At 35.5% G+C, this 27,129-nt stretch overlaps 1 protein-coding gene across 2 annotated transcripts in view; it reads right to left on the bottom strand.

Annotated features, from left to right (window-relative positions):
* Nucleotides 1-2,350: 2,350 nt before the first annotated feature.
* The window catches only part of LOC123530330 (GRIP1-associated protein 1-like), a 62,085-nt gene continuing 37,306 nt past the window's right edge, over nucleotides 2,351-27,129 (bottom strand). For both annotated transcript variants that reach the window (XM_053521794.1, XM_053521795.1), the window contains 5 exons: nucleotides 23,528-23,591; nucleotides 22,335-22,481; nucleotides 21,271-21,364; nucleotides 17,343-17,500; nucleotides 2,351-11,311 (listed from right to left, as the gene is read on the bottom strand). In XM_053521794.1, the coding sequence (XP_053377769.1) occupies nucleotides 11,105-11,311; nucleotides 17,343-17,500; nucleotides 21,271-21,364; nucleotides 22,335-22,481; nucleotides 23,528-23,591 (670 nt within the window). In that variant the 3' untranslated portion in view covers nucleotides 2,351-11,104. The remainder of the gene's footprint in view (nucleotides 11,312-17,342; nucleotides 17,501-21,270; nucleotides 21,365-22,334; nucleotides 22,482-23,527; nucleotides 23,592-27,129) is intronic.

Below are 27,129 nucleotides of genomic sequence, written 5' to 3'. Positions count from 1 at the left end.
ATGGGCCACATTGTACCATTTTCGCGTTTCTTCGGTGAAAAAAATTACCACCCAGCTGTACTTAACCAAAAAGCGACAACAAACGAAAAGGTTTTTCTATATACCCAAAATCCACCCCAACTACGCATTTCAAGTAGCCCACAAAAAAAAAAGCTTAAAGGAAAAATTTTTCAGCGTTTTTAAAACCAACTCAACTGTCTGGCAATTATCCAATCCAAAAAACGTTTTAGGGGTTTTTGTTCGGAAGTTATTTGATAGTAATTTTTTGTTTGGGGAAATTTTTATGAGATTTTATGAATTTTTTTTAAGAGAGAGCCCTGTGGATTTCTGTAAATTATCACCACCCGGGGATTGTAACAAATTTGGATAACCATTTCACTGGTTACCAATCTTACTCGTTTTGGGAAAAAACATAAAACTTTTTTAAAAACCATTTTCCCCTTTTTAAAAAAACAAAAAGCTACTGGATAAAATATATAAACATCTCCAGTCCAAAACCACAATTGGACAGTAAAATATATACATGTACTGTTATGTCCAAAATTACTTTTGTAAACCCAACCCCGGGAAATCAATGTATGTTTTCTAAATACCAATACCCCTATACCACCCACTGTTTTCAGTGAATAACATCTAATAACAAACCAGCACGGGTGTTCACTAACTGGCTTCTGTTTTGCTATCGAACAATGAAAATTTGGGGAAATTTTAACTCAATCATGTACAAATAGCTGTTTTACAAACCAGGGCAAAGTTGGGGGCTATTTTTTTATTTACCATTTTACCATTTCCACGGTTCACTGGACATTCAACTGTCCCGTTTAAATATAGTACCAAAAAACCGCGCTCCCGCTGTTTCACCGCCCAACCTAAAACATGGTTAAAAATATACTGTATTACCATGCCTACCGTTTTTACCAAAACCTGACAACATTTGGGGGATTTTTTTCAAAGTGTACTATTTACCATGCTCCCCTTTTTTTACTGAAACACAAAAACACCCAGAACATGGTTACCTGTAATACTGATATATACCATGCTCCAGCTGTTGTTATCAAACCATGACAACAGTTGGGGCATGGTTATCTATAGTACTCATATATCCCCTAGCTCAAGCTGTTGCTAGCTATCACTACAGCAGGGTCATGGTTAACTTTAGTACTGATATATACAATGCTCCAGCTGTTGTTACCAAACAATGACAACAGTTAGGGCATGTTTATCTATAGTACTCATATATACCGTGTTCAGTCTTGTTTCCGAAAATGAGGAAGAAGTAAAATATTCAAGTCGTCAATGACGTTTTTTGCTGCCTCAATAGACACAAATAAACCGTGATAAAAGTCATTCTTCATAGTGAATTCCTCATCCGATTCCATGATGTTAATTGAAAACAGAAAACGGGCTAGTTATCTAAAAATAGACTTTTATTTGGGATGGCTATTTTTAGATGGCTATTTTTACACGATATTTGCACATGCGCATAACAATACCATGCGCGGCCTGTTGTCGTTATCCCTCTCCCGTGACGAAGCAGGTAAATGGTGGATGCGTCAAGGGTTTAATAAGTTTCCTTGATATAGTGTTCGAGTCGAAATAACAGGTCTTATATATTCCTCTTGAATAAAATTATCGTTTGTGGTTAAGACGCGTATTTTTATATCATTCAAATTGCAATTGTTATATAATTCGTTCGCATCTTATCTCCAAACAATTTTACTCGACGACAAAACCTATTACTTCATAAATGTAGTCAACAGATGTGCAGTGATTGCCTTACCACTAAGTACGACGGTGATCACAACTTTTGACTGAACCTCAAATTCGAGAGTCGTCCATGATGTATGTGCTTTTTGAAATAGCCATATATATCTGTGACCTTTACCTATTACATCAATAAAGGTTATTCAATGCCTGTAGGCAATGTGACAATTGAAGATCAAGCACGTATAAAGCTGATTTATACCAAGTTGCCATGACCTTGACCCATTAAAAGAAATATCAGTAGGGACAATTGACTGTTCAGAGGCAACGTGCCTGCCAAATTTGAGGATTAATAGATCAGGGCATTAAAAAATTGGTTGAAAATGTTTATGTAAAAATAGCCGCAGTGACCCTGACCTTTGACCTAATGACCTCGCAATCAATCATATTCACTGCCTACCAGCAATATAACTGGCAACACTGAAGATCAAGGGTAACAAATTATCCAGTTCACAAACTAAACTGCTGAACAAGACAACCAGTGAATTTAAATAATACATCCGTTCTGGCCTATAAAAATGGGCATCAACTTCAACAGACATATATCCATACTATAACATCAATTTAAAACAACAAACGGCAGTCACAAGATTCATATTTTATTAATGATAGCCAATACCATTTATATCTTTAATAATAATAACATTAAATAGACATATACACAATGACTAAAACATCAAATTAAAAACAACAACAAAATGAGTATTAACAATAACTGAAATATTATATAAAACATTATTCTGTTAAAAAACTTAAAATGAAACCAAAAATACATTATACTGAAAATTACCTAAAGTTGCTAACAAAATTTGAAATCATTAAAACTTCCTGGTTATTCGCCTGGATTTATGTAATTTAGAAAATAAATTTCCTCATCCATGATTAAATGTACTTTTTATAAGTTGATATAATATCTTCAGAAAATAGGAATTGTAATTTCAGGAAGAAATCAATACAGTTACTTAAATTAAACAATCAAATTCTTTCTAAACAATCTCACAAACTAAAGATGCAATGATATTATTTTTAGTCAAGTGAGAGGTGAAAGAATCTATTCAAAAAAATATCTTCCAAACATTTTCCTTCATCTATCGTAACTTCCACATGATCTAGTCTTAAACTTCATTTGATATGTCCATAAATGACCACTAAAGAAAATGCTGTCTAGGTTTCATCAATAACAAACTAAATAAAAAATGTCCACAAGCTTCTTGTAACTTTTAACTATGTAATATACATTCTTTATGCCTAACAGTCACATTTTGGAATAAACTGAAGTTATCATCTGTGACAGATGTTTCAGGGAAAGTCTGGTCAACATCAAAACAGTCATTCATGGCAAGAAATCTTTGAAATGAAAGCATTTTGGCAGATACGGTAGATCATACGCTACCCCACATGCACATCTAGATTAAAGGGTTAAAAAAATAGTTTGTTCTTGGGTTTACAGTCACACTGACAAAAGTTTAGATCATATGGCACTCCAGCTTTAAAGATAACAAAGACCCCAGGTGCCCCTCCAGGCAAAGTTTCTAAGGTGGGTACCTGAAACATCAGTCTTCAATATCTAACCAACTGGTTGAAGCAAATTGTCTTATATTGTGACAAAATCAGTTACTATGATATCAAACATATCTCAGAAATAAAAGCTTCCTGGTCAAGTCCTATCTGGGAAGACAAGACCTGAATAAACAGTAAAAAATTCCATCAATAGAATGATTAAATAATGTCTAGTCTACAGATTTAAATAATCTGAGGGAAAATTACTTAAAAGCCATTTGTTTATCATCTCTAGGATATATGTGTAGCTACAGCTTTTGAACTTAAAGTATATGTAAATAATTCAAGAACCTAAGTTTCTGGCAAAGCTATACTGAGACAAAGGGAAAGTATATCAGGTCATTTTTACTAAAAGCGCAAAAAAAAGCACTGAGCAAAATTGCATGCAATGTTGTGAGTGACGGCAAAACAGAAGGCTTTACACAGTAGTGAAACATACTTGCAAAGGAAAACCAACAGGATGTCATAGCAGATAGTCTGCCGTCACAACCAAACATTTTGAAAGTAGTAAAAGATAAAACTCAGAGAGTAGTAACAGCCACGTCTAACAAGAGTAACAGCTAAAAGTCTTAAAACAGTAACACCTAAAAGAATATTAATGCTAAAATAGTTCCATTTGTATGCAGTATGAATCCGTTTAAGCTTTAACTTCTATAGCACCAAGTACAACTGACCTATCATTGCTATAACTAAAACTACCACAAAACTAGCATAAAAAAAAACTGTGAATTTTTGCACTCATTTATAATGTATTCATGATTTTGAATTCAGGAATTTTTTCCATGAAGACCATCTATAACATATTTGTTCTATCCTACCCAGACAGTTCAAGGAAATGGGATAAGACTTTTACCAAACAAAAATGCTAAATATATCTTTTTAGGTGTTATCAACCAATCCAGGTATAAGCAGGTGCAGATAAAAATGTCCTGAAAATTATTCATGTATATCAAAACAGAATAACTGCCTCCCAATAAAAAAAGGTGAAAAAATAAAGTTTCTCCTATAATCAGAAGTAATTTAATTAATCCATTTTTTCACTTTGAATATCTTTTTTTGAGAGATGTAAGTTACAACAGCACATATTTATGTAAGGTCATATATTTTCAACATTATTATGCTGGTGTGTCCTCATAGTTTCTATTCCATCAAAAGAGCTGATAGTATCGACTGACATGCTGACATAATGCCACTTGACTGAAGCCTGACATGGTTAGCCAAATTCAGAGCTCTATGTATCATTCTAGATGAAGCTGGACTTTAAAGACAAGTAAATCCGCTTGGGATTATTTTTTCTACACTACAGAAAAAAATAAATTGTAACCATCTTCAAATTAAACTATTAATAGATATTTTTCATTGATTTGGAGAGATAAGAATAACTTTGCATGATCAAATTCTGATAGTCTCCCACCTAATTTCATTAAAATCAGATCTAACTGTCCTATTATAAAATTTCATAATACTTTGGTTAAAAATGATGACACTCCCCTACCATCTGGTGAGGAATATGGAAGTTTTAAGTTATTTTGGGACCTAGTTTTCAGCTGTAAACATTGGACCATAAATTGGTATGTAGACCTCATATCATTCAATTTGTAAGATCTATAAAATGACTTTTATTAATTTCTGTCCATATCAATTTTTAAACTGAGCAAAACCTGTCAACGTTGGTTATATTATAATAAAAATTCTACAGATAAACCCATTTGCAGAACCTCATCAGTGGGTCTTTTCCAATTCTAAAATAAACCATCTTGATTTATTTAAAAAGAGCAAAGGTGAAGTTCATTTTCTCGATAAAATTTACCATCTCCTGTTTAACCTTCAAAAGATATTGCCCAAAAAACTGCAATATACAGTCAAACAAATGACTTTCTACCAAATTTGTAAGGGAGATATTGCAAACAGTAAGCATATATATCTTATAAATACTAAAGACCACAGTGAGAAATAAATATATTTCAATTACCATGACAGCTTCATAGTGTGCCAGTGAACATTAAAATAAATATCTTAAAGCTTTAAAATTTACATATTGCCCTATGCTTTTACTACTGGTTTCATAAGAATAACAAGAGCTGTCACAGGAGACAGCGTGCTCGACTATTTCGATGCTGGATAGTGAAACTGGGCATAACTGAGGAAACTAGAGCTATCACTGGAGTGTTTAATGACTCCAATTGTGGATGAAGATATTGCACAATAGCCCGAGTATATGTCAAAAATATCAACTTAAAGTAATAAGAGAGGTAAAGATAAATGTATCAAAACACTATATAAGTATATCCTAAGCAAAAAGGGGCATAATTCATTAAATATTGGTACCAGCGTTATGCAGCTTGTGTCATACAGTGTGGGTGATGATGATGATGAACTACTGTTTTAAGTTTGAATCAAATCCATTCAGTAATAACAAAGATAGAGTGAAAGTGCATCAAAACTTTAACCTAAAATTCTAAGTAAAAAGGGGGAATAATTAATAAAAGATTGGTGCCAGAGTTATGCACCTTGCATCATATGATAAGGGTAATGATGTTGAACAATTGTTTAAGTTTGAATCAGATCCATTCAGTAATAACAGAGATAGAGTGAAAGTGCACCCAAACTTTAATCTGAAATTCGAAGTAAAAAGGGGGAATAATTCATGAAAAAATGGTGCCAGAGTTAGGCATCTTGTGTCATATTATGTGGGTGATGATGCTGAACAATTATTTTAAGTTTGAATCAAATCCATTCAGTAATAACAGAGATAGAGTGAAAGTGCACCAAAACTTTAACCTGAAATTCGAAGTAAAAAGGGTGAATAATTCATGAAAAAATGGTGCCAGAGTTATGCATCTTGTGTCATATTATGTGGGTGATGATGCTGAACAACTATTTTAAGTTTGAATCAAATCCATTCAGTAATAACAGAGATAGAGTGAAAGTGCACCAAAACTTTAACCTGAAATTCTAAGTAAAAAGGGGGAATAATTCATGAAAAAATGGTGCCAGAGTTATGCACCTTGTGTCATATGATGTGGGTGATGATGTTGAACAACTATTTTAAGTTTGAATCAAATCCATTCAGTAATAACAGAGATAGAATGAAAGTGCATCAAAACTTTAACCTGAAAATCTAAGTGAAAAGGGGGGATAATTCATGAAATATTGGTGCCAGAGTTATGGCCCTTATGTCAGATGATGTGGATGATGATGAGGAATAAGTATTTCAAGTTTGAATCAAATCCATCAAGTAATTACAGAGATAAGTTGAAAAAAGAGAAAGTGCACCAAAACTTTAACCAAGGTGGGGACGCGGAAAGACGCCGATGCCGACGCCGGGGCGAGTAGGATAGCTCTCCTTATACTTCGTATAGTTGAGCTAAAAACCTCATTTTGTTAAAAAAAAACAGTTGTGACACCCACATTAGTTTGCATACAGATTAAATTTCTCTCTTTTACATTTCAATTTCGATTGTTTGAAAATAATGTAACACTGTAAATGTTGCAACAGAAACACTGAAATTTTCACAGTAGTAACATGTAATAAATGTCACAACAGTAACATTGTACCTGAAACCAAAGCAACTGGAACATGTGCAACCACCTTAAAACCCAAAGCAATGTTCAGCTAATCAGTAACTTGTAAATCACACACCCAACAGTCCAATATCAGTATTATCAACTCTGTTAAGTCACACTTCTGTTTTAATTTAAAAATCAAAAATGTTGGTCCCATCTAATATTATCTTTAATGATCCATCAATATGTTTCACTCAAATATCTCAGAGCTCTTAATATGGACAGTTACCTTGGCTCCTCCAAAGATTTAGTGTAAAATGATGTCCTAGACTTTGTTAAAACTTGCAATTTGTAAAAGCAGTGCTTTGCATCAGCTTATAAAAAAAGTGAATTTTTGGCAAAGCAAAAGCAACCAAAAAATGTTGAAATTCCATGAAAACCAAGTTTTCAAACATCATGCTAACAGGTAATGTTTAAAAAAAGGGTCATGTTCTGTTATATATAATCTGAATGCATCCAATCATGCCATTCAGAAGTACAGATATACCAACAGATTTGTCACTGCCATATGTTTGGCCTTGACCCTATGGCAGAGTAAGGCCAAGACCAGGATTTGAACCTTGACATGTTCATTTCACATTAGAAAAGGCACACTAGACCAACGCTTTAGCCCACTACCTCATGGTGGAACTTTTAAAGTATACAGTTTAATTGGGTTATTCAATGGAAACAATTTTCTAGTTTAGTAGCAGTGACCTTACCCAGACTGACCCCCCAAATATATTCCAAACCTCTGTCTTTGATAAAAGCTATCAACACACCAAGTTTGCTGAAAATAGGTGTATCCAAACTAAAGGTATTGAGTGGAAACAATTTCCCTATTTTTGTAACAGTGACCCCAAATATCATCCAAAGCTAATTCTTCATGATAAGCTTGCTATACACCAAGTTTGACAGCAAATACATGAAAACTCCAACAAAAGATATAAACCTGAAACAACCTTATGATGTTATAAAAAAAATCTAATTTTAGTAACTGTGACCATGACCTTGACCAGTCACATTAAAATGTTTTTTTATCACACAAATTAAAAAACAAGTAGGCCCTGATTGGGATTTGAACCGCAACCCATTCGTTTCACAGCAAAAAAAGGTAACATTGACCCAAGGCTCTAGGCTACTGCACCACTGTGGAATTTTTAAGTATGCAGATTAAGTTATGTTGACCTTTAACTCGCCTCCACTGACCCCATATACAATACAAACCTTGGTTTTTCTATAAGCTACCTACAGTACAAGTTTAATTTCAATACATCTATGCAAACTAAAGTTGTTATTGAGCAGAAACCATTTTTTATATGTATAGCAACATTGACCTTGAGCAAGTTTCATTGCAATTGGTCACTCCTAACTCAAGATACTGAGCAGAAACCATAAGTTGATGCCACCTACCTGCCCAACAACATTCCTCCATCTAATAACCACTTTTTTGGAAAACCTGGTAAAAAAAGATCCAAAAGGGGAGACAAGTCCCATATGCAATGACAAACAAACAAAAATATTTTCGGTGTCAATTCTTACAAGTGCATATTACCAGTATTTGTTAGTTCTCAAACATACATTTTATGTGAAATTCTGTGAGATGTACAAATTTTTCACCTGAACATGTGTGTGTCTGAGCTTATTTATATTTGTACTTGTAATCCAGAAGACTGTTCCATTCAAGAAGCTTCCCTGGTTTTCTAGCATGCCAGATGTAATGCTATATCAACTGAAGGAGTCGGGGATCAAACTCACAACCCTTGGTTTCCTAGTCATACAGTGTTATGTCTCAACCACTGCTCCCATTCACGTTCACCTTCATATTTATACAGCACCCCTAAATGGAATGTATTTTTTTCAAATGACTTAAACTCTTCCAACATACATTACATACATATCACCAATATAAACAGATCTGGGAAAGTTTGAGTGAATATAAAACAGTTACAATTTTTTTTTCTTCCTGTTATCACAATATGGCAGATTGGCATAATCATATACAATAGTACAAATGTTGTTCAAACAGTACAGACATATAATGTAAACAGTTCTGAAATGAGTACTACAGTTTAATTTTCAATTGTTACAACACACAGTTTACTTGCCACAGGTGACCTACCCATGTATAGGTCCTGTCTAACACTTAACCTCGGCTATTAAAAATATTTCTTATTTAACAATGATGCAATGAACAAAGAGGTTTTTCAGTTTAAATGCAGAATTCTTTAAAAAAAAAAAAAAAAAGAAAAACTAACTTAAACCTGAGAAACTCCAGAAAAGCAATAAATGTGTGTATGGTGATTTTTGGGGGAAACTAACGGTTATTAATGCCTTTCACTTCTTCAGAAAATTTTACATAATTCATCACCCAAGCACAAAAAGTGGAGACCTGCACTGACATAAACAACTTACTTACTTTTTGCATTAAAGTAACGATATCTACAACTCCTATATTGCACAATTCTTCTTAGCACTTACTATGGAGGAAAATTCTTAGAAGTATAACCTTCCTTTTTATATAAATACATGTATTCCTGAATTCATAATTATATTAGGTGTTACAAATGCACATTACTTTATATACCAAGGAACAATTTGCAAAATACCTGTTTACATAATGATGCATTAAGTTCTGTTGCAAAAGTCTGTGAAAACACTTTTCCTCTTAAACTGTGAACGCATTTTCTTTAAGCTGAAAACACTTTCCTCTTAAACTGTGAATGCATTTGCTTTAAGCTGAAAACACTTTTCCTCTTAAACTGTGAACAATTTCTGTGACTTTCAAAAAATATATGTCACATATCCTTAAAGATATAATGAATTTTCATGACATGGCAGAAAGTATTGGCACATAAATATTATGTATTATGACACATATGCTCTACCAAACAACCAATGAAAAAACATTTTTATACATTGAATGACTTCAGAAACAGAGTGATCATGTCTTGAAACTGATAGCTTCTTTAAAACATTTAAATGAACAAGAGCTGTCTCCGAAGGATGACACATGCCCCCGATGGCACTTTGAATGAATACTTATGGCAGATGTTAAGAGTTTAGGACCTTTGACCTACGGAGCTGGGTCTTGTGCGCGACACATCGTCTTACTGTGTCACACATTCATGCATAGTTATTTTAAAATCCATGCATGAATGACAAAGATATGGACCGGACATGCCCATCAATGCACTATCATGAAAAATGATCTTTAACGTCTAAGTGTGACCTTGACCTTTGAACTACGGACCTGGGTCTTGCGTGTGACACGTCGTCTTACTGTGGTACACATTCATGCCAAGTTATTTGAAAATCCATCCGTCGATGACAAAGATATGGACCGGACACACCCATCAATGCACTATCCTTTAACATCTGTGACCTTGACCTTTGAGCTACGAACCTGCGTCTTGAGCATGACACGTCGTCTTACTGCTGTGGTACACATTTATGCCAAGTTATTTGAAAATCCATCCATCGATGACAAAGATATGGACCGGACACGCCCATCAATGCACTATCCTTTAACGTCTAAGTGTGACCTTGACCTTTGAGCTACGGACCTGGGTCTTGTGCATTGCACGTCGTCTTACTGTGGTACACATTCATGCCAAGTTATTTGAAAATCCATCCGTCGATGACAAAGATATGGACCGGACATGCCCATCAATGCACTATCATGAAAAATGACCTTTAACGTCTAAGTGTGACCTTGACCTTTGAGCTAAGGACCTGGGTCTTGCACACTGCACGTCGTCTTACTGTGGTACACATTCATGCCAAGTTATTTGAAAATCCATCCATCGATGACAAAGATATGGACCGGACACGAAAATTGCGGACGGACCGACAGACGGTTCAAAAACTATATGCCTCCCTTTGGGGGCATAAAAATAGGTATCAATAATAAATACCAAGTTAGGCTGTTCTGACCTTAAACATTTGATGTTTTTCACCTTTAAAATCATAATGAAGTTGGTAAAACAGTATTTTAACACCCGTTGACTGATTTCCAACAAAATAAAGCTTCTGAAAATAAAGAAATGTGACATTAATCTTTTTCCTGCTTTTTGAATAAAGTGTTTAAAAATAAATCATGTTATATCACATATGGCATATTGTGGACGATAAGTGTTATCTATCAGGCGATATCCTCGCGCTGATGGCAGCTTCATATTCCCCGCAGAATGTCTGTCCTCGGCTACTTCATGTGAAAAAACTGTGTGGAGTATCATGATACAGCACCATTTACTGTTGAACACTTTATGCTGTCTGAATTCTGTCCATCTGTCAGTCCATCTGTCACTGAATTATCAGAATTATTAGCAGTGTCTTGTGATGGTTTGGAGGAATGTTTATCGGTGTTTATTACGTTAGCACTAACCTGGTGTGGCATCTTACTGAGCCTTACAATTTCCTGAGACAGTGTCTCCAAGTCCTGAAATATAGAGAAAAATCTTTTAACTGTAAAAAAAATTCAAACTGTATTAAGTGACAGTAATATCATAATGGGATAAAATAAAATCAAATAACATAGTTTCATCAAATTAATACAGACCCTTTTTAAATCATTTACTCTTAACCTTTAGCCTGCTGGCGGCAAGTGATTCTACCTTTGTGACCAGTGCAGACCAAGATCAGCCAAAGGGCGGATGCAGTGGGGGGGAGGGCGCATAGGTTATTTGTCTTTTGTTCTGGGTGAAAAAAGTGCAAAATATGTATTTTTCTCGCTCGCTACGCTCGCATATATAATTATCTCTTGTTCTGGGTGGAAAAATATAAAATATGCATTTTTTTCTAGTTCACTATGCTCGCATAGGTAATTTGTCTTTTGTTCTGAGTGAAAATATAAAATACAAATTTTTTTTTGCTCGCTACGCCTTTACAATAAAAATCCAACAAAGTTTGCATGAGCTTCTATTATGCTCTTTACCATTTCTATGTTAAAAGCCCTTGGTAACCCCTCCCCATAAAAATCCTCAGAAATCAGGCTAAGAAATTCAATTGTGAGATACTTTGGCAAGAATAAGTCTGACAAGTCATAAAACATGGACTATAATTAGCATGTTATTTGGGTTGATTTTGTCACAAAACCTGTCCTTTTTCAATACCAAATAAAGCACCTCAGAATGCCCAGAATGCACCACATGGATCCCTGTTTTCAAAATTTTCAATGCCCCCTGACCCTCCTAGTTGCACCCCCCACCCCAACCCCAATCCTGTATCCCCTTTCATGTTTTTAATGTAGGTCTATAAATGTATATAATAAATATTTTTCATGGCAGAATTTCTCTGAAATCTGCACTCACTGATGAGGATTACAATACTTATTATGTCAAACATCAGTTTTTATTGTTCCTGAGGCATATAAACATCTGTTACCAATGTTCCTGAAGGAATGTTAATAGCATAAACAAGTGTCAGTCAGTTTGAAATATGGCCACACAAAGTAAATGTTTAGTTTAGTTTATCTTTTAGCGTCTCAAAAACTGAAGAAAAAAATGCATGTTACCCTGCATAAGTTTCCTTGTATTAAGGCTATGGCTACAAAACAGAGAACAGGAAACCAGTCTCTAAATGTAAGCTTGTCATTGGTCAATTTCAAAAGTGAGCTAAGAACCAGCCAATCATTTGCTGTTGACTGGTTTAATATTGGACCCTTGAGGCAGGAAGAGTTTCCAAGGGGGCTAATTCAAAGTGGAGAACAGTAAGGACCAAAAACACATGACATTTTACCTGCTGCTTACTTGTTCAGTATAACTACTAGCAGAAATTGTTTGTATAACATTTTTGTTTTATTTTATTTGGGAAAAATTAACAAGTACATTATATTTATATTTATAATTCACTAGTCTAATGCTCCTCTTTAACTTCTCTTTCATATTCACATCAAGAAAAGGAAATTCTAATTTACAGTGTTCATACCTATTTTTTATGTCTGAACACATTATTAAAACTCCCAGTTCCAGCCTTTGATATTCAAAAGTGGAAAGCAAAAAAATAACTGCACTTGACTTACATAATCTGAATAAATAAATAAACTCTCTGATAACATTGTTAATTGCTTTTACGCTAATATTTGTTTATTTCTGGTAGATTTCATAATGACGTTTCCGCTATGATTTAGCAGGGTGTAATTACTCGCTCAGACATTTATGGGTGTATGTTTTGCCAAGTTGGGAGAAAGTTATTTATTCCTGTCAAAAATTGGTAAACTTTGTACTTATGCTAAGTTTGTGGCATTTGAAATACCTCAGGTTTACAGGCATGATTTAATCTGCTTTTAAGTTGCATTTCAAACTTCAGTATAGGTGTAGAATGATAAAGTGACCTCTTTGGCAAATGTGATGCACATGTTAAATAATTTTCACCAAATAATGTATACAGCAGAAATACTCAGGCCCGGTTTCATGAAGATCATATCGAAAAGTGGCCTCTGTAGTGTGAACAAGGTTTTTTCTTGTGGCAGGTTTACCTGATACCAGAGGTATACAGTCACAGAATCTTTTTATTTTATTCTAATAACATCAAAAAGATGCACGAATGCTACACAAAACAGTTCCATTTATGAACATCACAATAGATCTGTCAATGATAAAGAAGCCCTAATTTAGCCAGTATCTATTCACACTGTCTATTTAGTCTTATCTGGTGATAAGGTTTGTTTGTTTGTCTTGGTGGGTTTTGCGTCACACCGACACAATGACAGATATCAACTTTTGACGGTGGAGGAAGACCTAAGGTGCCCCTCTCTGCATTATTTGATCTTAAGCCGGCACCTGGGTAGAACCACTGACTTTCCATAAGCCGCCTGGATGGCTTCCTAACATGAATAATTCAATGCCCTAAGCAAAGCTCAAACTCCCACCGATGAGGTTCAATTGATTGGAAGTTCGCGACTTTAACCACTCAGCCTGGAGGCCCCAAGTGCTAAGGCAGTCCAGCCCATGGTTACATCACTGCATTCCAGCTGACCATTTAGATAATGTTAATTCCTGATCATCACACAATGTCAAATAAATCTTAGATTTTAGGTACATGTGTATTTTGTTTCCCATACACCTATTTGGCATTTGTCTTGTTACAAATAGAGTGTTACAGATTTATATTAATAATACTGAGATATTCATAAAGTGAATGACTATATTTCACTGTGAATTTTTTTTAATTTGTATGCAAAATATTGCTTATTTGTAGTTCTCGAAATAGAATTTGTATTCTGATATGTTTTATAAAGTTGCATTTTGTACAAGTGACTTGACATCTTTAAATAGACAATATTTGCTGCTTCGCCCCAGCTGTTTACAAATGTCATTGAGGCATACATCAAACAAAATGCACACCTCCAGCAGTCATAAGGCTTTGATTGTATGATCTGACCTAGTGACCTAGTTTTTCACCAAAAATGAACCAGTTTTTAAAACTGACCTAGGTTGTATCAAGACAAATGTTCTAATTACATTTTATGTAGATCAGGTTAAAAATGTTGCTTCTGGTGTGTTTACATGGTTTTTCTATGATTTGACCTAGTGACCAAGTTTTTGACCACAGGCACCACATTTATCCAAGATTTCATTTAAGGCTAAGTTCTCCCCTACTTGACTTCAAATATTTTATTACATTTACAAATTATCATATAAGAGTTCTCTATCTTACACTTTGGCAGGTATTGTCCAATACCAAACTATCATCCTACGTCTGTAGAAATCATATTTTAACCGAATAACCGAAAGAGAATTTGCAATTGTTGGCAAAGTGTACCAATATTGATTAACTGATTGTTTTCCCTTGAAAAGTTTAAGATATTTTGATGTGTGTGTTTGTTCATTTCATACTTCATCATGCATAATATAGTTATTTCTATTTTGAAAGTTCTCGAAAACTTATAACTCATTCTGTATAAAACAAGAAATTAAATTTTCCTGTGGAAAACTGGAAAAGGTATACCTCGGTCAATCTCATAAATCAAAACAGTGTTAGAAATAAGGCTATGCCCACTTGCCAACAAAGGTTAAAAGTCACAAAGGAAAGCCAAACTACTGATTTGGTTGACCTCAAATTTTCTGGTCTATTACAATTTTCTAAAGTGTAACAAACTGATAATTTTTATTTGTTATGGAATATGGGCACTTCTGCAGTAGTGGATAAAATGTGAAATGTATTAAACTTAAAACAAAGTCTTTAGTCTGTATTTAAGTACTATAGAATCAAATCTACAAGAAGATCTTTTGGAAGCAGCAAAATAACAGCAGTTTGACCGAGTCTGTTCATGACAGGTAATAAAATATTTGCAACTCCCCGTATGACTCCAAGCACTGACTTAAGCCGAAATCTAATATACAGACATTAAATGAAGACAATGAACTTGCAGGGACAAGTTGAAGTCAGTGTCTGTCAGATAATGTTGAAAATACTTGGCAATATAAGGCAGAAGTTTCACACCCATTGGTACAGTAATGGCCTTATGGTCAAGCAGACCCTTAAAGAAATACAATAAGAAGCAAGACAATGAAAAATCTCATTTGCCTTATGAACTGGGAAAAGAAAATGAAAATACTGGTTTAACAATAAGTAAATGACTGAGATGGACAAACCTCTGTTTGTTATTTAAAGACAAACTTTGCCAATCAGTTCATACAAAAAGGAATCTTATAAATGTCCTCTTGGCAATGTGCAAAATTTTTTTACTTTGCCTACAGCCGAAACATGTTCCAAACGACATGACTCAGATTAATCAAACATTTTCTTAGCTATGATCAAAGGGAGACAACCTACAAATCACAAGCTTGCAGAAATGGTACAGGTGCTTGCAGTTGTTCAAATTTAAACTCCATAACTACGGAACTTTTTTCTTCAGCATTTCGAAAATTTTGGAAAATGATCCCCCAACCCCTAAACAAATACACTCAAAATTATCAATGATGCTGATTAAATTGAAACTTTTTCTTCATCTTGTTCAGTAAATGATTAAGTAAGTTTTCATTACGATGACGTTTCTGTCACATATTCTGGGGTTGTTTTATACATCAATATTTCAACTGAGACAATTATTCTTTAAAAATACTTCTTTTTTATGAATACACAGACTAGTTCCTTTCTATCTAATACAATTTTGTGTATGTTATTGCAGACAATATGCATTTTAAATTCAACTGCATAAGTTAATGCAATGTTATGCCTTAACTTTTAAATACCAACATATGTAATAACCCTAATTTTTTAATATGAATATGCATAATCACCTAACTTCGGAACAAAAATGTGCATAATCACCTTAACTTACACAGATTTGACAATCTCCCAGGAAATAAGTTAGAATAAGACAATACTTTGAAGTAAGGTGATTCTGTCAATGTGTGAGACATGGAGAATTTTTTTAGGTAATCAACATGTAACTTGGTGACAGACAACCAATAATGAGAAAAGTTTATATTAAATTATCAAACTCTAGAAACCCAAACGCAGAATGTTTAGTGAGATTGTATTGTAAGACAAATATATCTAATTTTTTTTTTCTAAAACTGGCATCTGATGACTGTTTACCGCCCCATCTTTTAATATATAAAAAAAATAAAGACTTTAACTCAAGTTCTTGGTTTCATTGGTATATACAGCTTTATTGCAAATCGCTTGGAAACTGTCCACTTTAAAGGTACATATTTATATACCATGGTGGAAGTGGTGAAAAGGCAAACACCTATATAACTGCAAAAAAATATGTATAAGGAGCCCACCGATCTAAAGAACCAATGACCTCAGAATCGCCCATTTTTTTTCTTAACCCACACTTCAGATCAAAATGATTTAAAGTGAAACTGGACTATAACGAACTCAGTAAAATTTATATGCAAAGAACAACTTAATCTACACTTGTTCTCCACAAGTATCTGACAACTTCTCCACCAGAAAAAAACACAATAGTATTTGACACTGTGGAGCTACAGTCTGTCCATAACATTTCCCTTGTCCGGGGATCAAACTTGCAACCCCTGACATGTTGCACATAACACCTACTGAGTTCATTTAATGTGGCCACTATTTCTATACTGCTCCTAATGTAATACTCCTATTAATTAATCTTGTGGTTTCAGCCCATATAGCACCAGTACTGATATTTCCAAGAATCCAACCCGAGTCTATTTACTTGCATTTTAAGTCACACCGCAAACAGCTCAGGCATGATGCAACATTCTAGCTCTTTTTAATAGTGGATCAAGAGCCCGGGCACTCCTCTGGGCATTATATCAGGCATATGTGGGCACTAAGGTATAATCAGTGACCTACCACAAACTAGCCAGGTGTTTTCTACAAATAGTGACTCACATAGAGCTTGAACAAACACAAGTAAGTGGTGAGTGATTTAAAGTCACCTACCTTAACCACTCAGCCACCTGAACTGAGTGTGATTCAATTAAGCTTAAAAGCTTTCTTAAAACTATTGATACACTTAAGAAAAACTTAAATATTACCTTCTGTAAATGCATGTTTTTGGTGAGAGTTTCTTCAAGCATATTTTGTAATTTTTTGTTCATTTCTCTAAGTCCATGTTCGTCTGATTTATTGACTAGATCTAAAACTTTCTTGAAAGTTATTTTGTCATCTGGCTGAGTATGGTGCTGCTTCATATCTGAAAATAATATTCAAAACAAGAGCTGTCGGAGGACAGCAACGCTCGACTATTCAACAGCCTTGTCAATTGAAAGAATACAAAAGTTGAAAAAGGGGCATAATTTTGTAAAATGAAAAGTAGAGGTATTGAACCTCTGTACTCCATGTCATATCATGACAGTGAACAAGTGTGTGAAGTTTCAATCCTTTCCAATTTGTGGATACTGAGATACCAGCTTACATACAAAAACTTAACCAAAAACTGCTAAGTCAAAAAAAGGGGCATAATTTTGTAAAAATGCAAAGTAGAGTTATAGGACCTTCACAGTGCATGTAAGATCATGACAGTGAACAAGTGTGTGAAGTTTCAATCCATTCCAATTTGTGGATACTGAGATATCAGATTACATACAAAAACTTAACCAAAAACTGCTAAGTCGAAAAAGGGGCATAATTTTGAAGAAAAAAAAAGAGTAGAGTTATGGGACTTGTTTAGTGCATGTCAGATTATGACAGTGAACAAGTATGTGAAGTTTCAATCCATTCCCATTAGGAAGTACTGAGATAGCAGCTTACATACAAAAACTTAACCAAAAATTTCTAAGTAAAAAAGGGGCATAATTTTGTAAAAAAGCAAAATAGAGTTATGGAACCTGTGCACTGTAGGTCAGTTTATCACAGTGAATAAGTGTGTGAAGTTTCAATCCATTCCCACAAGTGGTTACTGAGATACCAGCTTACATACAAAACCTTAACCAAAAATTTCTAAGTCGAAAAAGGGGCATAATTTTGTAAAAAGGCAAAATAGAGTTATGGAACCTGTGCAGTGTACGTCAGTTTATCACAGTGAATAAGTGTGTGAAGTTTCAATCCATTCCCTCAAGTGGTTACTGAGATACCAGCTTACATACAAAACCTTAACCAAATCGGGACGCGGACGCCGACACAGACGCCGACGCCGATGCGGACGCCGACACGGACGCCGACGCATGGGCGAGTCCAATAGCTCTACCATTCTATGAATAGTCGAGCTAAAAACTTTACATCTGTCAATGTCTAGTAATATATTTGTGCTGTAAAACAAGACATTTTAGCTGGGTATGGATTACCATGAAATCAAGTACCTAATTTCATACGCATGTAAATTCATTGTTTTTTGACAAAACTGCTATTTCATAGGGATAAAAATTTTTGAACTTCACCCTTAGAAGATTAAATGAAACAACAAAATCCACAAAAATATGTCATCCACAAATATTAATTATTTTATAGTACCAGAACTTAAAGCAAATCCAATGACTGATTTTACATATTGCAGTATAAGCATAATATAAAATTAATGTACTACAAAATCATTTGATTTAATTTGTAAGGGCCTTATTACAGTCCAGAACCCTTATATATCAGAAACCCCGCGAAACTGAACGATTTTTGCAGTCTTCTCATTTCATTAGAAAAACATCCCCCGCATAGAACTCCTCTATTCCTGAAAACGAAAAAAATTTTCAGACCGAACCTCCATCTATCAACATAAATTACCCCTGAAAACCTGACAATTTTAACGGAAATCAGAATTTTTGCATATGCCTTTTATCAAATTTACCAAAACTTTCTGAGTTTGGTAGTATATGTCTATAAAAGCTTTAATGGTGTTGTGTGTGTGTTCGTCTTTTTCAACAATCTTTCAGTCATATGAACGATGGTGTCTACTTGTAGCAGTGAGCACAATGCCCAACTTTATAATGCTGCCTCACTGGAATATCACGCCGTAGACATGTGACATGATACCCCACCCGGTCACATTATACTGACACATAATGGTGTTGTAATAAAAGTAACAAGAGATCACAGAGTGATCTTGGCGCCCACCAATGTGCCATTTTTGAGTGTTCCAAATTTCAAGACTTACTGACCAGCTCAAGGTCAAATTTCATTTCCGTAGACAACACTGTGCATGTGGTCCAAATTCGAAAGCTGTAGCTTGAGAAATGTAAAAGTAGGTCACTAGATCAATTTCAAGGACGAAATGTGAAAGAAGGTCACTAGGTCAAAATCAAGGTCAAATTACACTTCAGAACACAAATTTATGCATGTGGTCCAAATTTAAAACCTGTACCTTCAAAAATGTGAAAGTAGGTTACTAGGTCAATGTCAAGGTCAAAGTTCGTTTCGGTACACAATCCTATGCATGTGGTCTAAATTTGAAGCCTGTAGCTACAGAAATGTGAAAGTAGGTCACTAGGTCAATCTTAAGGTCAAAGTTCATTTCGGTACATAAAACTATGCAAGTGGTCCAAATCTGAAGGCTGTAGCTCGAGAAATGTGAAAGTAGGTCACTAGGTCAAAATCAAGGTCAAATCTCATTTCGTAACACAGAACTATGCATGTGTTCCATTTGAAGCCTGTACCTGCAAAAATGTGAAAGTAGGTCACTAGGTCAATGTAAAGGTCAAAGTTTGTTTCGGTACACAAAACTATGCATGTGATCCAAATTTGAAGGCTGTAGCTTGAGAAATGTGAAAGTAGGTCAGTAGGTCAAAATCAAGGTCAAATTCCATTTCGGAACACAAAACTATGCATGTGGTCCAAATTTGAAGCCTGTACCTTCAAAAATGTGAAAGTAGGTCACTAGGTCAATGTCAAGGTCAAAGTTTTTTTCAGTGCACAAAACTATGCAAGTGGTCCAAATTTGAAGGCTGTAGCTACAGAAATGTGAAAGTAGGTCACTAGGTCAAAATCAAGGTCAACTCCTGTCAAGGTTCATCTTGCCACTCAAAACCATACATGTGGTCCAAATTTGAATGTTGTAGGTTATTGACAAGAAGATTTTAAAATCTTTTCCCTATATAAGTCTATATGAACCATGTGACCCCCCAGGGCGGGGCCATATCTGACCCTAGGGGGATAATTTGAACAAACTTGGTAGAGAACCACTAGATGATGCTACATTACAAATGCCAAAACACTAGGCTTTGTGGTTTGGACAAGAAGATTTTCAACGCTTTTCCCTATATAAGTCTATGTAAACCATGTGACCCCCGGGGCAGGGCCATATTTGACCCTAGGGCGATAATTTGAACAATCCTAGTAGAAGACCACTAGATGATGTCATATACAAAATATCAAAGCCCTAGGCCCTGTGGTTTTGAACAAGAGGTTTTTCAAAGTTTTTCCCTATATAAGTCTATATAAACCATGTGACCCCCAGGGCGGGGCCGTATTAGACCCCAAGGAAATAACTTTAATCATCTTGGTAGAGGACCACTAGATGATGCTTCATACTAAATATCAAAGCCCTAGGCTCTGTGGTTTTGGACAAGAAGATTTTCAAAGTTTTTCCCTATATAAATCATGTAAATTATAGATATAAACAAAGGGCCATAACTTACTGAAAAATTGTTGAACTAGTCTGATTTTCAGGGGGACACAACTAGGGTACCAATACACCATTCTGACAAAGTTTAGTCAAAATCCCCCCGGCAGTTGCTGAGGAGATGCGATAACGAAGAATCGTTAACGGACGGAAGGATGGACGGACGAAAGGACGACGGACGCAGAGTGATTTGAATAGCCCACCATCTGATGATGGTGGGCTAATAAAACAAGATCAGAACTCAAAATTAATATTTAGTTAATGTATCATACACTGGACTGATGCAAACCGCTGTAAACCCCTCAAAACCAAACTTTTACTCAGGTCTGGAGATTATTCAGTTTAGAGGGGCTCCACTGTATATAATTCATCACACATTCAGCTTAAGTTTATTTTGACTGTGAATGACTACATACCTGTTCTACTTTCCATCACATAGTGCTCGATAATTTTGGATTTCTCTATTAAATCATTAGCCATTGCTGACGTGCTGGTTTCTAAATGCCGAACCTGTAACCATTTAAAAACGAGTAAAAATGTATTTACAGCCTCATCTTACAGAAAGAAACTCAAGTGCCTCGATAGCCTTGTGGTAGAGCAACCGCTTTGAGTGCGGGAGGTCGTGGGTTCAATCCCCGGCTTCATCACACTAAAGACATGAAAAATGGTATCAGTAGCTCCTTTGCTTGGCGCTCAGCATTAAAAGGGAAATTGGCCTCTTCTCTCATACCCTTGTGACAATGGGTTCCATTAGGAATGAGGTTTTGAGAGTGATTAATACAAGTTGTAGAACTTGCTTCACAATCGACCAAAAATAAATTATGTATAAACTAAGTGCCTTATTTTTAACAGTATAAATGGAGAGAGGTAGTATGTTGGATAAATTGTCAGCTACTCAACCAAAATATTGCATGTTCAAACCCCACTACTATTTGTTTCTTTTGGATTTGATGCTGTTTTTCAACAGTGCTTCAGTTTTGTAATGGCTGGCAGTTTACCTAATCAGTTTTCCTGGATTCTTGCACCAGTAAAAACGTGTTCTCTGCAGGTAACTGCCAACTTCTCCACATGTAGGTGGAGGACGAAATCAGAAATGACTTCAGACACACCGTCTTTTATCAAATCATCACAGAAAACATCCTCCTTGTCTCCCTATTGGTCTAAGCAAGCTGGCTCACAACTGTTTGACCCACTGCATCAGAAACATGATGGTCTTTCATGAATTACACCTTTACTACACAAGATTAAAAGTTCTTCGAGTGTGGTAGCGGGACCTTTGATATCTTTGAAATGTCAGTTCTATGATTAAATCTGAGTTTTCTCTGTCCAAACTTCTGGTCCATCTATTTTTTGGCTATCTTGACCGACTTGGCATAACAATGGTCACAATGGGTAACAAGTGTAACTTTTTTCTGACAGAACAGTATTTTTACTATATTAGTCTAAATTGCATAAATAAAATCCTTGCAGTGGCAAATACCTTTTCTTCGAGGTCCCATTTTTCCTGTTGCACAGAAGCAATCCTAGCCAGCAGTTCTTTATTTTCATTTTCTAAACTCTCACCATTCCTCAGGTTTCCAGGAAATTCTGTGGATGGTGACATGGGTGAGCTCTGAGGTGATGTACTCTGCAATAAATAGCGTAAGGGTTGTTTATATGTATGGATACATGTACACATCTCACCTGCTGAATATCTACTGTTCATTCTCACTGATACTTAAGAAATTATATATATGCTCAGCGATTTTGCCGTTGTACAAATTCAATGTTCGGAGTTCCAATGCAAAACTTTCGCGGGCTTAGCGCAAAATGGTTGTAACTTCTTCTTTATTTCATATAAGTTACAATCGTTTTGCGATAAGCCTGCGATTAATGAACTACAGTCACATTTCATTCACTCAAACTTCATGCACTGCCCCTAGCTCAAACTCATTGTCAGGTCCTGGCAAAGTTCCTATATAATGTGTGGGCTCAAACTACTCAAACAAATTTTGCCGGTCCTATTGTGTTCAAGCAAACAAAGATTGACTGTATATCTCAATAATTATTACCTACATCCTTGACAAAATCCATAAAATGTTTGCTTATTTTGTGTGTTTTTCTCTTCAATCTCCCTGCTATGATGTTTGACACTATCATGTAATAACTGTGACGTACAAACAGTAACTTCATTGCTTAATTATGTCACAGTTTCAATCTTCTTTACTTAATATAGAAAAACAAATAAGGTCACATTTAAATGAAAGTTTAGAGTATCACTTAGAGAAACTGGAACCCTTGTACAACCAATCTAATATAACTTGTTTCCCTGCAAACACCAATCCAAGCTGGAGGTTGAACGACTTTATAGATATGCTGTCCTTGACACTGGTGTATAAAGGCCACAAAATCTGTTTTCTTGTTATCTTTCATTAAAATATGATGCAAAGACCAAGAAAACAATTATGCTTCAGCTATTTGGTCCTGATAGTTATTCTTGTGCTCTCCCTATGAAGCTTAAATAGGAAACTCCATTTAATTTCGTGGACATGAAATTTCATGGTTTTGGCCAAAGGACCCTAAATTCATGGATCTCTCAAAGTTAAAGTTTTTTTAGGTTGTTCAGGCTTAATTTAGCGGACAGACACAATCAGGAAATTTGAAGTATAAAACTGGAGAATATGATGCACTGACCATTACACTAGGATTGGTTCCATAAGATGCCAAAGTTCCACCACCACTCCATGATGATATAGAACTGAAACGATAAAGAAATAATAAATATTAATCATTTCAACCCCAAAACTAGAAAGTATATAACAGTTTTAAAAAATACATTTCACATGTATCTGATGGTACGTCTGCAATACAATACACTGTAAAATGCCACTGATGTTTTTCAAAACTTGTTATTTGAAAATATGGTGATGTCTAACTTCAGAGAAAGATTTAATAAAGACTGCTGTAAATCTGAGTATTATTTATCATTTTGTTTCTGTTAAGTTTTCAGCCATACTCTAGCATAAAACTGGGTTTTTTGTTAGGTGAGTTACTGTGTGTTAAAAGAAAGATTCTTGCACTTGTGTGCTGTTAAAACACCTTTTTACATATGCACATTCCATGGAAAAATGTAAACATATTACAGCCCCAGAATGCATAAATAAAACCAGTTTGAAAAGTAATGTAAATTATTTTGAATAAAAATAATTTTATTTATTTTCGAGAATTCACGTTATTGGTTGCTAAGCAAAATAATATCAATGAATAACTGGTTCCGTAGCTCTTCTTTATCTTCTGGGTACCGACGTACTTTAAACCGGTCTCAAGCTAATACGCATGAACAGGTAGTTTACTATAAATACCGCTAAACCCGTGCTCTTCGTTCACTTTGTATTGCTACACGGTTGTATCAGGAGAAAACTTAGATCTACATGTATAATACTACACAGTTGTATTCAAGTGATCAAGTTTGACTTTAAAAGCTTGAAAATGCCACGCGGTCGCCGAAGACAGGCACAGGCTAGGCGTATGCCGAGACAGGAGAGAGCCGTTCGGCAGGAGAGAGCCGTTGAGCAGGAAAGGCAGGAGAGAGCCGTTGAGCAGGACGAGGAGCTGAATCTGCAGAATGCCCGGCGTAACTTGAGAAGGAACGCTGCCAGAGAGGAGCAGAATGACCAAGGTCACGGGGACGTCAGGGGCACCAGGGGGCAAAAAAGGCCTGCGGCTGACCTCGAGGATGCTGTAGACGAGAGGTTGCTACAAACAGATGCCGTTGAACAGATTCAGAAAAATAGCCCCAGACGCGGATCAAGATCCATGTCCCATGCCACACTTCCTTTGGAAAGTCTTCGACGCCGAGCTGGACAGCTCATTAGATCAGGAATTTCATATAATTCCAGGTCAACATACAGCACAGCTATAAATGCTTTTACAAACTTTCGGTCTATTTATGGGCTTACAAATCAATTTCCTATTCCCGTTCAACAACTTACACTGTTTATAGCTTATTGCTTTGAGAAGGGACTATCACCAAAATCAATATCTACTTATGTAGCGGGCATCAATTATCATCATAAACTGCATGGATTTTATGATCTTAACAGTATTTTTATAGTTAAGAAATTGCTTGAAGGTTGTCACAGGAGTCGCACAACACGAGATAAGCGTGCTCCGCTGACCAAGTCTGTATTGTTAGCTGTTTGTAGGTCACTCCCTGAAGTATGTTATGACAACTACGAAGTAAAGCTATTTCATTCACTTTTTACCTTAGCATATTTCGGTTTGTTTCGGGTCAGTGAACTTGTCAATGTAAACAAACACCTGTCAGAAAATCCCCTACAACGCAATGATTTACGCTTCACAAAAGACGATTGTGTAATCATTCGGTTACGCCACTTTAAAAACTAATCAAAGGGGTAAACCAGTATACTTAAAGTTGCCCAGACAGGCTGGTAATTTGTGCCCAGTTAAGGCAATTAAGGAATTTCTGTCTATGAGGCCAAGCATCCAAGCCCCACTTTTCTGTCATCGGGATGGGTCTGTAACAACTAGACCCAATTTTCTGCAGTCTTAGCAAAAGCCATCAGTAAAACACATTTTTTAGGTGCACAATACAAAACACACAGTTTTAGGATTGGTAGAGCCACTGACCTAGCTTCCGATGGATACCCGTCGGAAATCATAATGAAACTTGGTAGATGGACATCCAACTGTGTTAATCTTTATGTTCGAACATGATGTTAATCTGCAGATGATATACGGTACATCACAATCAACTTTATTTCACAACGGTATTAATTACCATTCTAAACGTAATATTTTCATTAATTTATTTTACCAGCTATAAATGAAAACTATTTTTTATTCAGACGTATGGGTTCTGGGTGACTCTATCCCGTTCTGGGCCGGCGAACATGCAAAGACGACTAGGAAACCAAATCTTAGTATCCCGAACATTTCTATTGCTTGGTGGGCAGTCAGAGGTCTTCGTTGGAGAGGTTTCAGACATACAATTGAAACTCAGGTCTTACTTTCATCTCCTCCTTCAATAATATACATTAATTTAGGCGGAAATGACCTAGTATACGAAAATACTTGTGAATTAAGAGGAATGATTGAAACAGAGATAAACTATTTACGTGAAGCATTCCCAAATACAACAATAGTTTGGATAGACATATTAAGAGAGACAAAACTGGCAAGGGGCATTAGGCGGTAAAAGGCCAATTGAAAAGAAAAGAAAACGCCTTAACCGCATAGCGCGGAAAATAGTAATAGAATCAGGGAAAAGTGACGTCATAAGCCCCGATATTGACGCAGAAACAGCCTTTTTTAGAAATGACGGCGTTCATTTAAATCTCGTAGGGTTAGAATTCTTCCTAGATTATTTAAGAGATTCAATTAGAAAGCTAATATAAGTATGACAATTTAGTAAACATAAATGCTGAAGATTCCGTGTTCAAGCATTGTATAAATTAAACATTTTTGTTAGATAGAATTTTGGGGGATAAATTGTTTCAATTTATTGTGGCGGAAAATTCTATAAACCGGAAGGTGATCAGGCGTGTCTGCTTACATTAGTTTACAATAAACTGATAAGTATAATTTGGAAATAAATATTGTTTCATAAAAATACATCTATTGTCTGGCGAGAACTTACAAAGCACTGTATTTTCGGCGTGTGTTACTCTTATGTGGTTACTCTTATGTTGTTATGTGGCTAGGGTTGAATAGGTTTTGCCCATAGTACCTGGCGAAATCTAGTTTTGTATTGCGTATTGCTTTGTATTGCGTATTGCTTGTATTGCGTTATCAACCCTCTAGCATGCAACTTACTGCTTTCCTTCACGCAGTGGTTTTGGTATGTGTTGACCCGTCATTCCCGGATACCTGGTCGTGTCTGGTAACTATCATACCGTGACTACTGGCACCGAAGTTGCCGTGAATTGCCACATTATGTTTAAGTTAGTCAGTATTGCTACCTCGTTATGTCCGACAGTGCAGAGTTACGTTATGTTGAAATTAGCCGGTGTTGCTACCACGTTATGAGAGTGTAAATTATGTGACAGTGCAGAGTTTCATTGTAATAGTTTGCAAATTTTAGCAGACGCGCCTGGTCTCCTTCCGGTTACTTTATTCACATACTTGGCGAGATACCTCGTCAAGTACATCTTTGTTTTTGAGCGGCCAATAACTACCCAACCTTGCATTCATTTAGTAAATATTTTATTTGTTTGATTTGTAACATATTGAAATATTAACATTACAATATAAAGTCCTATCGTGTAGTAATTAAA

Source organism: Mercenaria mercenaria, chromosome 13 (genome assembly GCF_021730395.1).
Source record: "Mercenaria mercenaria strain notata chromosome 13, MADL_Memer_1, whole genome shotgun sequence".
NCBI lineage: Eukaryota > Metazoa > Mollusca > Bivalvia > Venerida > Veneridae > Mercenaria > Mercenaria mercenaria.
The sequence above is the reverse complement of the archived record's forward strand: the minus strand, read 5'-3'. Positions and strand labels throughout refer to the sequence as shown.